The sequence below is a fragment of the Podarcis bocagei genome (assembly GCF_964188305.1).
Source record: "Podarcis bocagei genome assembly, chromosome: 9".
Classification (NCBI taxonomy): Eukaryota; Metazoa; Chordata; class Lepidosauria; order Squamata; family Lacertidae; genus Podarcis; species Podarcis bocagei.
Genome location: NC_138134.1, coordinates 19,316,204 through 19,331,891, shown reverse-complemented (window position 1 = coordinate 19,331,891; position 15,688 = coordinate 19,316,204). Strand labels below are relative to the sequence as shown.

The 15,688-nt window shown below is 42.6% G+C and overlaps 2 protein-coding genes and 1 long non-coding RNA gene across 28 annotated transcripts in view; 2 read left to right on the top strand and 1 right to left on the bottom strand.

Annotated features, from left to right (window-relative positions):
* ATP10D (ATPase phospholipid transporting 10D (putative)) overlaps positions 1–2,570 on the top strand; it is a 63,969-nt gene extending 61,399 nt beyond the window's left edge. For all 22 annotated transcript variants that reach the window (XR_014011730.1, XM_081208699.1, XM_081208681.1 and 19 more), the window contains one exon: positions 763–2,570. Coding sequence is in view for 21 of the 22 variants with exons in the window: in XM_081208699.1 (XP_081064825.1) it covers positions 763–889 (127 nt within the window). In the remaining variant the exon portion in view is untranslated. The remainder of the gene's footprint in view (positions 1–762) is intronic.
* Positions 2,571–4,546: 1,976 nt separating this feature from the next.
* On the top strand, positions 4,547–8,791 carry LOC308595201. The gene is made up of 2 exons (XR_014011907.1): positions 4,547–6,603; positions 7,015–8,791. It is a non-coding gene; the product is annotated as an uncharacterized lncRNA (long non-coding RNA).
* The window catches only part of CORIN (corin, serine peptidase), a 118,467-nt gene continuing 109,894 nt past the window's right edge, over positions 7,116–15,688 (bottom strand). For all 5 annotated transcript variants that reach the window (XM_081208743.1, XM_081208742.1, XM_081208746.1 and 2 more), the window contains exons 20-22: positions 15,281–15,552; positions 12,231–12,364; positions 7,116–11,302 (exon numbers count right to left, since the gene is read on the bottom strand). In XM_081208743.1, the coding sequence (XP_081064869.1) occupies positions 11,120–11,302; positions 12,231–12,364; positions 15,281–15,552 (589 nt within the window). In that variant the 3' untranslated portion in view covers positions 7,116–11,119. The remainder of the gene's footprint in view (positions 11,303–12,230; positions 12,365–15,280; positions 15,553–15,688) is intronic.

Genomic DNA, 15,688 nt, shown 5'->3' with positions numbered 1-15,688 from the left:
GGTTTGAACACGGGCTTCCCCATGCCCAAGGCCACTGTAGCAGCACAGTGCCATTGTAACCAGGGTTGCCATATGCCCGGAATTTCCAGGACATATCCAGAATACTGCGGCTGGAAGCAGTGTCCAGGCAGAAATTGCTGAAACGTCCAGGAAAATCCGAATGTATGGCAGCCCACACCGGCAGTGTCATTTTTGGTGATTTCCCTTAAAAATAGCTCAATAACATCCAAAAAAGCTCAACAACCTTTCTGAAATATGGCAACCCTATTGTAACATTATGTGTTGCTGTTGCCAACATGAGCTTTTTTTTGGCTAGAGTTAGAACAGACACCCCCAACCTGTGGCCCTCCAGATGTTTTGGCCTACAACTCCCATGATCCCTAGCTAGCAGGACCAGTGGTCAGAGATGATGGGAATTGTAGTCCAAAACATCTGGAAGGCCAAAGGTTGGGGATGCCTGAGTTAGAATATAAACTTTGCCTACATCTATAATCCTTAAACCATTCTCCAACATTCAGTTCGGCATTGGTTTCAGTATGATACATTTGTTAGGACAAACTTAAGTAATTCTTTTTGGTAACCCAAATCCTTTCCGTAATTGGTTGAGATAAAGGTGGGAGGGAGGGAAGGAGCCTTATTACCACCTGGTTAATAAGAGCACACTGTTGAGAAGAATGCCTTTTCACAGGACGCCCTTTGCCTCAAACCAATTTAAATCCATGCCTACTACACAGCTTATTTGAATCCTTCCTTATACTGTAGGTATTTGTTCAGGGTGATCCAGGCCACAGCATTTCCAACTCCACTGCTAAAGGCCAAGAACTTGGAAGGTCGGGTCCTTACAGGACGGAAGAGTCTGCTGCGCAGTGCAAGTGTAGCCCCATCGTGAGGGGTAGAATTGATCACCAAGGGACAAATGGGGATTCTGGGTCTGCTAATTCTGAAGACTCAGCAAAAGAAAACAACATCAAGTGTTGTGGTTTGTTGCTGTTGCCAATACAGCTAGTGCCGTTTTGTAATAATGTTGGAGACAGTCTGAACAGGCACCCGAGGCACATCTGAAAATGGCGGCAGGCTGAGTTGTGAGGGCACTGAAATGTTTAAGCCCCTCAAAGGAATTCTATTCCATCACATATGGAGCTAGTGATTCTTAAGTTGGAGGGTTAGACTTTACTTCTGAAGAGGACCACACTGATATTCCTCTCGTGAATAAGGCTGATTCGGATTCTGCCTAGGGCATATAGGAGGGTTTAAAACACTCTGCCAAAAATAGAGTGTTATTTATGCTTTAATGTCCAAAAGAGGAAGGGTGGTATATTTAAATGATCTTTCTCACATGACTTTTTTTCTTCTTATATGAAATTCAGCCACCACCCACTGCTTGTGCTTTTTTTTATAGACAAAAAAGTACTTAAGAATAATTTGTTCAAGATATAAGCAAACAAAGAAATGCTGCCCCTTGTTCCACGATGGATAAATCATTTCATATGAGCCTTGATAGCATGGGAAGAGATATTGAAGCCTGGCCAGGCAAGGAGGTTTTGGGATTACTGAATTTTGACTTTATTCTTTCTACTGTTATTATAATGTTTGGTTCTGGGGCAGTCAGTGTTAGAGCAGCTCTGTCTAACAAGATGCACAGTAGTTCCCTCTGAAAACAGCTGTGCAAAACCTAAATCACTTTCATAATAAAACAGTATTCATGGAAGCAAGATTCATAGATGATAGGAGCCACTTCTCTGGAGAATAAACTAGCTGAGGATGCATGAAAGACATTTCTACACAAGCACAGCATTTTTGTATATATGATGATTATGTGAATGTGAGAAACTGTCTGCGCTTTTATTTCCTTATGGAAGGAATACTGTTAAATTTGTTCTTTTAGAAATGAATATTTGTACTGTAAACGGTGTGTGGTGCGGCTCCTCCTTTCTTTCCCTCTGCAAACAGATTGCTTTTCACTACCCTTGCTTAAAAGAATGTTCCATTAAAAACTGATGTTAAAATGTTTAGGATTTGGGGGTGGGGGTGGGGTGATTCTGTTGGTTCAGGGTACTCTGCTAGGGACACAGCTAAACTGAACATATTCTGAATTAATTTACCAAGGTTCTGAGGAAATCCCTGAGAGGATGAAAGCACTGCATAGGTAATCAAAAACACTTCTAAACAAGATTTACTGCACAAATTTCCTTAAGACCTTTCTGCATCTGTATGTTAAGAGAAAGACCTTCCATTTAGTCCACATGTGAACCATTCTGGCACAGCTTTACCTGTAACTCAGACCTTTTGGGGAGGGTAGCCTGATTTTAACTATAATTGCTGTTATCTGCAGCTGTACCCACTTAGCATCCCCCATCAGTTAAAATACTGGTTTCTTCCAGCTGGCATTCAAGATTGCCTTGCCATAACAAATAGTAATCTCTATTCAATATGCAACTGTATTTTGCAGGATAATGACTCCAGGTTATCATGACCTGATTTTGTGTCACTGTGTCCAGTTGAAACATGCTCTTTCTGCTATGCTCTCCACAATGCATGTGGAAATATATAAACACCAAATATTGAAAGTATTGGTTTCTAATCATGTGTCACAATTTTTAAGGCAGGGGGTAGGAACTTTTTGGCCCTATGGGCCAGATCTTTATCTCCTGCCCACTTCCCCTTGCCAACTTCGGCACGCAGGTGGGCGCTGTCAATCATCTGATGCCATAGTGGCATGTGATTGACACCTGCCACAGCCCAGCACTACATGCTCAACTATCAGTTGAGTGTCAAAAGGCCCTTTTCAGCCAAGTCCTGCCCTTAGCTGCTGTGCAAGGCTGGTGCATGTGCCTTGGCCAAAGTGACATTGCTGACCCAATGGGGAGGCCAGATTTGGCCTGCAGGACAAGAGGTTCCCAATCCCTGTTTTATTTACAGTGCACAACATGGAGTAAGTCCCATGGGATTCAGTCCAACCTATTTTTGAGTAACCACACAAAGCACTGCACTGCATCCTTCCATGCTGCTGGTGCCCCTCTTGTCTAACAGCAGTGGAAGATGCCTGCCTCAAGGGCATCTTTCCATTCTTGGAAGGAGAAGGGAGTGCCAGTTCCCTGGCTTAAGCTCTAGAACAGGGGTCGGCATCATAAGACCCATGGGCCACAAGCGGCCCATGGGGGTCGTTTAACCAGCCCATGGACCCCCACTGCCTGCTCCAGGACCGCCTTCCGCGACACTGGCTGGCTTCCCATTGGCTGCAGGAAGCGCCTGCTGCCAACAGGAAGCTGCGCATGCCTCCTCTGCGCCGGAAATAGCGTTTGCGCATGCATGCGCACACACTCCGGCCCACCGCAGCGTCTGCTGGACTGTGAACAGGTCCAAGCCACAAAAACTTTGCCGACCCCGGCTCTAGAAGTTTCTGAACACAGATGCAGATCCTGTAATTGTGACTGCACAGACCACCATTCAAAAGACACAAGTATGCAATCTATTTTAAGTCATGGAGCCTGAATCATATGATTACTTCATACATGAGCACCATTCACCACTGGCAAAAGAAGGAAGCGTGTACTTGATTTGGGCAACCCTTCTACATGCTACTCAAGCAACAAACAAACTGGTCACAGTTTTTTAAGCTGATAACGTGATTTTGGATTAACCTGAACTGGAGCCAAGTCCTGCTTTCCTAGATGTGCCAATCTTATTTTTTTATATTCCTTTTATCTTGCTGGACCGCACATGCTAAAGAAGAATGCATCAACCCCTTTACCATTTTCTGTTCCTTTTTAGTGCAAAAATAACAACAAAAGAGGGACCTGAGGGGGGGGGGAAGCCAGGTGTTTTCTATAAAACAAATTATAGGAACAAAATCCAGTCTTGTATTGTTAATTTGGGGAATTTAGCACACCTTCTTGGGGAGGGAGGGAGAATTGCCTGTTTTTGAAAGTTTATTGTTGCCTGTTTGAGCCATACAGAAACTGCAGCCGCTGACAATAAATCGCTAAACATCGAGCTCCATTTTAGTATTCTCTTTTTATGTTTGCAAAATGAATAAATTACATGAGACAAACTTTAAACTGCGGCAGGCAGGGTGTTGCGGGGCTATGTTTAACTTTCCTTCCTAAGTCTGTAACCAAACACTGTAAGGTCTCTGAATAACACTCGCAAACTGAAGCTTGAGGACCATTTGGCGTTCATAGAAATTGTCATTCCTGCATCTCACCGAAACATTTGTCCAGTGCTATTTTTCTAGAAAAAGAGGTGCCGGAACTCACTCATTCTCTTATAATGGCATAGGCGCCCGTCTAAGAGGTGCCGGAATTGAGTTCTGGTGAGTTCCAGACGGAAACAAGCTCTGCATTTGTCACTCACAACTAACTCATCTCACTGCTTTCAGTAGGATTTACAGTAAACTCCAATTAAGTTCAGTGGAGCTGACTCCCAGGTAAGTGACCACAGCATTGTAACCTGAGAAAGGCTGCCTCAGGTTTGAGAAGGTCCTTGGCAAAGCAATTTCTGGTGAGCCCCTTCCTACATCAATGCCCGCCAGTCCTGTGGACTTACCTGGCAGCAGTAAGCTGTACTGTTTATTTCCAACAGTGACATAGCACCAGTCTGGAGCATGGAAGATCACCAAGTTGGCTGTTGCATCATTCTTCAAACGAGTCGCAGGCGAAAGGAAACCCAGGGCAGGGTAGGAATCAATAGTCCCAGCAGACGTCCAAGGCTATTGGTAGTCCTGCATGTGAATTACAACAAACTTTGGTTCAGGTCATTTATAGGTGAATGTTAAATCTTCATAAAGTCACTTACGGCAAAAAAATCTAGCACCTAAGTGCAGTCATGTTACCTTAGTAGCACAGGAGTATCCCAATTCAGAAGATTATTTGCTATATAAACATCAGAATGGGATATACTCTATCAAAGGTCTTTGATGCATCCATGGAAGGTATGTATGTGGTCCAGTCTACCCACACGCTTCAGGACTGCCTATTTGTTAGAAAAAGATTAACTGCCCTATATGTTTCAGTTCCACAGTTGAGGTGGTGACTAGAACATTACCAGCCAAAAAGTACTTTGCAATTATATCCCCATCATTGATTGATTAGGAGTTTCCTTAAATAACACTTAACCCCCACTATACTTACAACTTTAAGCATTTTAGCAGCTACTGAAGCACTTAAATCAATTTTCTACAGCCTCAGATACTATGATGTTGGGGTTGCTTGACTGCAAAGCACATATCGAAAGGTGATTGTTTCATGTGCCGTCTCAGCCTGTTAGGAAATGAGGGAAAGCACCACAGGAAAAACTATTTCAGGAAATGCCTTCAAAAATAGTCCTGTATAATACTGCTCAGCTCTGCAATGCTTTTTTTGATGAATAGTGATCTCTTAATTTGCAAGAAATAGATTTTTCACCTCATCAATGACCTTGAAGAGCAATCAGATTGGCTCAGGGCTAGAGGTCCCTATATCAGCTGCCTGGGTTCCTGGGCAGTTCTCAGGCCCTCCCTCCTCTTCCTAAGTGCCACAGGAGCAGAAGAGACAGCAAGCCGCACAAAAGCTTCAGAGCTACCACTGAGGTGCCAGGCTAGTTGCATGCTACTGAGACTACACAGACTCTGTCTGTGAGAGTCAGGAAAAGTTGGAACCGCTAGCTCCTAGATAAACTCCCATTCTGGGCTGCTTCACTGCCAAAGCTCCAACCTTGCTGACCTGGAGAAACTACTAATTCATTAATTAAAAGATGATAAAAAAGAATTGTTGCATAACGTGATCACTCAAAAGATTTGAGTACCACTGGCCTGGCATATATTCATCTTTGATATCACTATTTACCTGTACCATAGGTGCTGGCCATGTTCTAAAACAGCCTCTCCCAATCTTGTGCCCTCCAGATGCTGTGGACCACAACTCATGTTGGCTGGGGCTGGTGGAAGTTGCAGTCTAAAGCACCCAGCGGGCACCATTTGTGAAAGACTCCCGTAACAATGCATTGATCATGCAAACTTTTGCACATTTCCTCATTTTTTGGAGAACTATGTAGTCAACAGCAGTTTCTATGATCACAATAGTTTTGGATTTAAATGTAAATCTTTTAACCCTTATGCCCAGTGATGTTATTTCCAGCACGCCACAAAATGGTACATCCTAATATATGTTAAATTAACTGAGAAATTCTGCATTTGTGTAACTCATTTCACAGCAAGTCTTTAATTAATGTGCTGTGGTTATGCACATGTATAGAGTGACAACCTTTTTATTTTAACTTTTCCTGCTGCTGAAATTAGCAAATGAAATTAGCTATGGACACAGCAAGGAAATGGACTTGGGGTGCATTCATGACTATTGCATGGTGAAAATGAGATTTCACATGCTCTTCTACAATGAGCCAGGCAATCGATGCAAAGGCCAGGTTAATTAAAGAGTCTTACCTTCTGAAATTGTCCAGTATTCATCACTCCATCCATATATTTGCCAACAAGGCACATCAGTGTTGTTCTTCCTTTAAGATGTTGGTCTTCAAGATGGTGGTCTAAAACGCCCATTATCGCTGATCATTCTCCATGCTGGCTGGAGCTGATGTGTGTTGGAGTTCACAATGTTCTTTACAACAGAGGTAAGCTATGCAACAGCTTTACCTATTGACCATTAGATAAGCATTCACATTATACTGTTTTAGAAGCCTGCTAAAACCTATCTTTATTATTTAAACAAGCCTATCCAGATATATACTTTAGTATTTGCTTTATTACTGCATTATTAGTAATTATTTTATATTACTTTATCTACACTATTAATTTGTTTATAGTTGCATGATGCTCCTAAATATATGAAATGGAGCCCCTGAGACTCCCAGGTGTTCTGCTAATAAGATCTAAATAAGATTCCTTTACATGTCATGGCCAGTCTACAACATATCTCTCCATTACAAAAAGAATACCATATCTTAATAGATCCCATATGTTATTACTGCATCAAGGCCCCAACAACTCAGTGGGTATTAACAAACTCACTCCTTTTCTTTCAGTGATATGAGAGATGCCAGTTGATCTGCACACAAAGAGAATGGCTCAGACCCTCTATTCAATCTGATATGCTATTGTGAAGGGAGAAGGGGAGCTGAAACGATTTTTGTTCACAGAATTTATTTTGAAAAAATAAATATGTGCATTTTTGCTCACTTTGGGTTTAAATTAAAACAAATCATTTTGCTTACATGACATTGGTTACATATGCTGCTTTCCTAGCGGCAGTAAAACAACACTGGGAGTACGAATCTCATCAAAGGCTCCTTTCTCACAATTGTTGGATACATTTGATTGTCTCTCTACAACCACACATCTGGAGACATCTGGTACTTTAAAAACCACACTTCGGATGACATCTGGTTCCTTAAAACCCACACCACATACAAATATTTGCATAAGCATACATAGGAGGGGGGAAGCAGTATAAAAATACCATGTATAAAATAATAGAAATATATTTTCTCTATGTGGAATGTTGTGGGGGAAATGAGAGTGAAATGAGAGTACTGTTTTCAGGAGAAATATGATATGAGCCCTAGCACACAGTCTCTCAAAGAATGGCAAAGACAATGCAGAGCTAATAAGCGAATGGCCATGAAGGCAGAGGGGCTAGAAGATGAGTAGGCAACCTTTTTGCCTCTGAGGGTCAAATGCAATGGTGGCCTGTGAATTGGGAAGCTGCATGCAGGCGGTGGATGTGGGTGAGGCCTGGGTGAGCCCCTTCCCCAAGACACTTTTCCTCCTCGTCATCCCCATCTCTCTGTGCAGGCATCAGGAGATCCTATCATGCCCCTCCTGCTGCCTCGCTTATCAGTGCTAGGAAGGTTGAGAAGCTATTCCTAGAGTTAAAAGCTGAGCAACAGGGAGGGAGGAATCAGCTGGAGATTCCAAAAGGATTCACAAAAGTTGGCCGAGGGCTGCATGCAGCCTGCGCACCACAGGATGACCACATGTAAGGTAGGGGGGGAACCTAACAGGGCTAGGGAACAGGAATTCCCAAGTATTTTATGCAGTGAGTGAAAATTAGGGAAGAGTAGGCTATAGGGAGGAGAGACCAACTGGAATAGGGCAGGCCAGAACCTCACATACTGAATTGAACCAGTTAACTAGATCCAAGACTCTGCTACAAAGCTGCAAATATAACGTTTTAAGTGTGTTTTAAATGCATTATGCAAATATGGCACTAGATGGTGATGGTGAGCTTATGGCAAATTCACTGAATTTATGAACACTTGACTTTTGTTTTTGAAATGTGTCCTTCAGGAACACTTTTTAAAATCTTTGTCTAGGATAACGAACGTTAAATATCTATTTGTAATTTGTAAGATTAATTTCTAAAAGTTAGTTTAAAAGAGTTTCTTCTTCGAGTTTACATGTTGATTTATGTAGCTAAGGATTTTTTCCTACATAGATCAATGTACAAATGACCTACAGATCAGTCCACAACTGGCCTATGATAAACTCTGTAGATTTTCTCAACTGCAGCCATACTTGTATTTGAGTTTTTGGTGGTTCAGTACACACAGCAAAGGGGCTACACACATATATATTGTATACTGGGAGAAAAACTGTCTACAACCATGGTTTGAATAAGAATACAGCTATCCTGTTTATGTGATCATGTACATGAAAGGAAAGGCTAGCATGATACAGGCTGTACACATGGGAAACTGAAGCCTTTTTCATGATAATGGCTGCATTTTTCCAGCAGCTGAAAGCACGAAGATGGCAACCATATACAATCTTCCTTTATACAATAGTGTACCCACATACAGAGTCACACGGTAAAATTTGTCAGTGTGGACTGGACCTTCATTACTAACCAGTTGTGGTTCAGACTACCTGTATTCAAGACAACAATGCCTGCAACCTACCTTATCCAGGGGAGAAATTTGCTCAGTTTTTCTGTGCCCCAATTCCACAGAATGAACAAAAACATAGAAAAGTACAGCGTTTTCTTTGTGGTTAAGAAAGTAGAAACAATCAAATACAGCTTTTCAATGCACATAAATAGCAACATTTAGTACTACAGTGGACATTTGTCTATTACAAGCTCCATAAGGTGCATCAAAAGAGGAGGCGAGGTTACGAGTTCTGTAACAGTAGTCAGGAGTATGTGACTCATAGTCCTGCAGGTTATGACCGAATGTTTCAAACAGTGTTTCAAAACCTCTTTCGGCTTTGAAAAACGTGTTTCAGACCTCTCTGTATGTAGACTTAGAAAGGCTTTCACTGGGTTGTGTTTCTAGTCTTCTACGGTTTTCAAAGGGAGGACTGCAAAACAGCTGCTTCATTATATTGTTTCAGGTGCCACTTCACAAGATGGGTTGTACCAAAGCAGTACACACTTCTATAAGCGTGGGAGGGACAAACTGCACTGAATTAATGAATGTTCCATGAGAGATTCCAAAACTAAACAAATTGTTTGCCTGTCTTGTATAGCCTTTGCCCAAATGCAGACTGAAGCGAGGCAGGCAAGGTTTTCTCTCCTATAATTCCTCAGAAGGGGATGATGGCCAAGTAGCTCCCCTATACAACCTCACCAGGAAACTACTGCTGTGTTAGACAGTGGCCTTTAACCTGTGTTTTAGAAGCCCCAGAGAGGCCTTATAGAATTCCATAATGCATGTTTTCTGCCTGAATGCGGTGCCTGTTCTAAAACAATCTTTCTTGAAGCTGAAAGACTTATCTGCTCTCCAACCATCTGGTGTGTGCCGCATCTTTTCCTGCAGATCCTGTGGGATAAGGCAGAATTATGACAAAGCTAGATCTTGAAAATTATAAATCACTTGTCACCATGGGCTTGGAGCCTGGGACTAGAGAGGAAAAGCCTCCAACTTGGATATTCTCCTAGTCGGAAAATATAGTCTTACTAAGCAAGGAGGCTTTGTGAATGATTTAACTATAGCTTTTATGACTGGTTATTTATAGTTTTTAGGAACAAATTTAGATTCCAGGAGGATACTTGTTGACTTACAAGAGTTTTTCATTTTTCATTGTAAATCCTATGGGATTACCTCTGTGATGCCGCAAAAGTTAGGACTACCTTGTTAAGAACACTGCAAGGATTGGGATGAGGTGCTGTCCACACAATAAGCTACAGGATCACTTCCTGCTTAAGAGGCGATTTCATTTTGCATCTTGTAATTTGGGAAGGAAAGAAACCATTATATGACATTCTCACTGTCACATGGATCTATTCATTCCATGAAACCACCCAATTCTATTGCAGCCACTGTGGTTAGGATCTCCATGCAAAAGGATCAAAGTCTTAAGTGCTTTCTTTAGGTTGTACAGTCCAGAATAAGCCTAACATGCTAGTCTTAGAAGTTAAGTTGTATGGAAATCATTTTAACCAGTTTTGTGGGTTATACTGGTGGTTCTTGATTTTAAATCTGTTATTCGTTTTATGGCAACCTTGTTTTAAAATGATTGGTTGACTGTTGCCATAGAATTAGGTTTGCTGTGTCTGTATAGTTTTGCTTTCCCTTGTAATGTGTATGTGATGACCACTGGTCATTATTAAGCAATAAATCTGTATCCAAAAACATGCAAAATTTGATAGCACATAAAACACCCAATTCTCTTAAAGTGAGTGGAGTCCAGATTAACTTGGTGGAACCAAGAGGACAAACTAGAGTTTTAAAAAGGACTACTTATGAATAGATGTGCCCATCACCTTTGCAAATTTACAAACTATTCACTGCAAGAGATAGAAGCTGAAATTCTCTATCAGCAAATATATGTTTTTCTCTTGGTGTTTTAGAAAGCTAGTACTTCTACACAACCCCTAATGGTTTATCTCAAATACCACATTAGAAATGTGTTTATTTTTTCCTTTACGCATTCTGTTGTGAGTGTATGTGAAAGGTAACACAACACTGCTAAAGAAAAAATGCCAGAAATGATTACAAAAATATTTGACCAATTACCCAGAAAGCATCTTTGGCACCAGAGGATATACCCATTCTTTTACTCTGCTCTGTTGCCTGTCATCTGCAACCCACAGAATTTATAATTCAACAGGTTTCTTCATTTCAACATCTTCATTGTTCTGGTGCGCTGCCTTTTTGTCAGTCAGCGCAGAATTCCTATCCTGAAGAATTAGTGGAGAAGAAATGTGTGGATGTAGATTTGCCTTTCAATCCATTCAACGAAGTGAGACACATTGCTATAAACTCCAGGTCCCAAAATTTTGGAAAAGCAGACAGAGCCCCAAGAGGTTAAGCCAAACAATGTCCAGCGTCCAGCAGGCTGCTCGCATACAAGGGGTCCTCCACTGTCACCCTGTAAAGATATAGAGGTTATTCCACAGCATAAGGCTGCCCTTGGGAGTGAGCAACAAAACTGGACGAACTGATCATAGAAAATAACACGATCGGGATGGTTGTTGAATAGTTCCTGTGATCTGTCTTTAATGGGGGGGGGGGGACTGGCATCACCTAATCACTCTGTGCTCCCTTAGGTATATTTTGACTCCTCACTGTATCAAGGTCTTCACAATTACCAGCCGTGTAGCTATATAGCCCTTTCTTGATTTTCATGCAGTTGTTTTGGAAAAGGCAAATGGTACAACACATGGCATCCTGTCTTTTGATGAGGATGGCTCACAGCAAGGACATTACACAGTGAAGCTCCAGCACCAGCATTGGCTTTCCATAATCCTTTCAGATACAATTCAAGGTTTTAGATTTACAATCCAGATCGGAATGGTTTGGCTGTATCTGCCTCCTAACCTATATCCCTTCACATCTCCTAGCATCAGCCAAGATGGTGTCAAGGATCATTGTGAGGGATGCTTGAAAGATATGGTTACCGGACAAATGCTCTAGGTTTTTCTAGAACCACCACCCAGCTTTCTTTGTTTGCTTGCTGTTATATAACCTGACTTTCCTTCAGGGAGCTAGGATAGAAGTTTAACATCACAACAAACCCTGTGAAGCAAGCTGAACTAAGAGCCAATCTCTCCAGGTCATCTAATGAGATTTTAAGCTGAGAAGGATTTGTAAAAAAAGGTACAGTAACTTTTACCTTTATTTAGGACTCAAAGCCAACAAAATAGCCATTTCCATCTATCACGTGAGCTAGTTGCTTTTTGTTCTATTGGGCTAATTTGGGTAGAGTACTCATAATTTGCAGCTATAGTTTTCATAAATTTCTCTCTGTGTGTGCACGTTCTTGTGTTTGTGTTTTTTTCTCTCCAGAACTGTCTTACCATGCAAGAGTCCACAGTGCCAGATTCATAGCCTGCACATAACATCCTGGCGGTAATGGTTTTCATGTCGAAGTACGACTGGCACTGTTCTAAGGAAATAATACGAACTTCTCCTTCCTGAAGTTTGAAAGGCACTAAATCGGGAAGGGGGGAACAACTTTAGTCAAACCATATACAGCTATGCAAAAATACCATCAAATCCACACTGTTTTGTTGTATAAAGTGAAGAGATTATTAACAGTCTGTTTATTGAGCATTCAACCTGGCTTGGTTGCACCAAGCTTAAACAAAGATCAGACGATGTCCAGTCTTTATTTAGCATTCTTTCTTATTTACATGACAATGATCCTGATGCTCATTGCTTGTTGGGTGTTTCTATGTCTTGCCATAAAACATTCATTCACTCCACATTTTTCAATACATTTCTGTTGTCACTTTCCTAACTGCAAAAAGTTTGTTGAGTATCATCATCATGATTTTGTCATGCAAGGGTGATCAAGGACTGCCCCTTAAAGCTCTTTCTTGAAAGCTTGCTACAAAATCAATTTCTTATTCTCTGGGCAGATTCAAAACAATCTCCTCTTTGGCTGCACAGCCTCTGGCAAAATTATGAAATTATGATCTCAGATTAATAGTTTTGCCAGGGTCTATGAACCTGCTTTGTGGGGAACTGATGTTACTTTGGAACTAATATGATCCGTACATGTGCCTGCTGGCTGACCACCTGCTCAAAATTTGAAAACAAAACATATTTTGTTCCCGAGCACAATTTAAAGTGTTGGTGGTGACCTTTAAAGCACTAAACAGCTCGGCCAGTATACCTGAAGGAGCGTCTCCACCCCCATCGTTCAGCCCGAACACTGAGGTCCAGCTCTGAGGGCCTTCTGGTGGCTCCCTCACTGCGAGAAGTGAGGTTACAGGGAACCAGGCAGAGGGCCTTATTGGTAGTGGCGCCCGCCCTGTGGAAGGCCCTCCCATCAGATGTCAAGGAAATAAACAACTGTCCGATTTTAGAAGACATCTGAAGGCAGCCCTGTTTAGGGAAGTTTTTAATGTTTAAAGTTTTATTCTGTTTTTAATGTTCTGTTGAAAGCCTCCCAGAGTGGCTGGGAAAACCCAGCCATATGGCCAGGGTAGAAATAGTAAATTATTATTATTATTATTATTATTATTATTATTATTATTATTATTATAGTATAAAACTTTGAAAAGTTTCCTATGAAAGTTAGAGGCTACACAACCACCTGCCATAGATTTTTCAGGTACCATTTCCCAGCACTATGTCTTGCTCTCATTACTTTAATCTCTATTTAGATTTTAATCTACTGTCTTCAATATATACCATATTTTTCGCTCCATTGGACGCACCGGACCATAGGACGCACTGGACCATAGGAGGGGGAGAACAGAGAAAAAAAATTTTTCTTGTTCTCCCCCTCTAAAGCAAGGTGCATTCAAGGTACATTCACCAGAGCTTGTGGGGTTGGCGGTGGGGGGAAGCGCTGCTTTCCCCCACCGCCAGCCTCAAAGATCCCTGAAGCCTTTGGAGCGCAGTGCCCCGTTGCCCTGCAGAAGTTTGCGCGCAGCCATCCCCAAGCTAGAACAGCGAGACGGAGCCCTCCGTCTCGCTGTTCTGGCTTGGGAACAGCCTTGCTAGCTTCTCCAGGACAGCGGGGTGAAGGCACCCCGCTGCCCTGGAGAGGCTGTGAGCGCAGCCGTCCCCAAGCTAGAGCAGCGAGACGGAGCCCTCCGTCTCGCTGTTCTGGCTTGGGAACAGTCTTGCTAGCTTCTGCAGGACAGCGGGGTGAAGGCACCCCGCTGCCCTGGAGAGGCTGTGAGCGCAGCCGTCCCCAAGCTAGAGCAGCGAGACGGAGCCCTCCGTCTCGCTGTTCTGGCTTGGGAACAGCCTTGCTAGCTTCTGCAGGACAGCGGGGTGAAGGCACCCCGCTGCCCTGGAGAGGCTGTGAGCGCAGCCATCCCCAAGCTAGAGCAGCGAGACGGAGCCCTCCGTCTCGCTGTTCTGGCTTGGGAACAGCCTTGCTAGCTTCTGCAGGACAGCGGGGTGAAGGCACCCCGCTGCCCTGGAGAGGCTGTGAGCGCAGCCGTCCCCAAGCTAGAACCGCGAGACGGAGCACTCTGCAGTGCTCCGTCTTCCTGTTCTGGCTTTGGGCTTAGCGGCGCAGCCTGCATTCACTCTATAGGACGCACACACATTTCCCCTTAATTTTTGGAGGGGAAAATGTGCATCCTATAGAACGAAAAATATGGTACTTGTTTATGTTCTTTCCTTTTCCAGTGCGTCACCTCTCACTGCTTTAAAACATGATAGTGGCAGTATGGGCTGCCACCATGCGTCACTTACACAAAGCTGAACAGGACTAGTTCAGAAAACTTTGCAATCCCAAGAGCAGGATCCCTTGGGTGTCACAGACTCTCAACTCTCACAAAACTACACAGTATGGAAGGTACATCCCCTACATTCCCTATAACGTCACGTAAGATGACAAAATGCACATTTCAGATTATGCACAATATGGAAGATAAGCCCTAGCATCACTTTTCAGATCGCAGGCTGCTTTCACTAGTACCTCTGAAATATAGTGCCAACCCAAGTGACTGCAAGTCCTGGCTAATGACTGCAAGCCGTCACAGATTCCCATTAGCACTGTAGATGTTGCTACCAACCCTCAAAGTTCCTGGACATTCTGAGAACACTACTTTCCTCGGCAGTATACTTCCCACCTCCAGGAAGCCTCATACACACACATTTTATGCAAGGGCCTAGGGTTCTTATTGCAGCTAAACAGTAATGAAAATGCAGGCACACATACAATTCTCTCCCTTCTTTGTATTCCAGTCCCTATTCAGTTCAGTGTAAAGTGAGAACAAGCTGTGGACTTTGGGTTTATATTGTGCATTCTAATATTCCATAATACACAGCAAAGATTCGTCATTAGTGTTGAAACAGTAAAATTTCCACTAAGATAACTAACAGAAGTCAATGGAAGATAAACAGATTTGTGTTTAAATATGGAAAACATTAGTCTTACTTTTGTTGCCCATGTGTCCCCAACCGGTGATGTAGCAATAGGTATCTGGCTCAACTAGCCGCTCCCTGCTGGGTAGACAGATTGGCCGTACATAGCTTGTCTCATTGATGTCTTCATTGAGTTCCACAATGCTTATATCATAATCCACAACAGCACGGTTATAACGGGGGTGCAGAATAATAGTCTTCACCATGCGGGTCTGCATGAAGACTGAAGGATGATCCAAGTTGTTGATGCCAAACACCACTTTCCACACAGCAGGGCTTTCTCTCCTTGTGAAGAGGAAAGAAATAATATATGCCGTTAGTTCTGAATTTATCTCTTTCCAAAGAAGCAACTTCAAATGCTGACATTCTTGGAATAAGCAGATTTCTTAGATCTACTTCAATCAGGGTCCAGGCCTAGTTA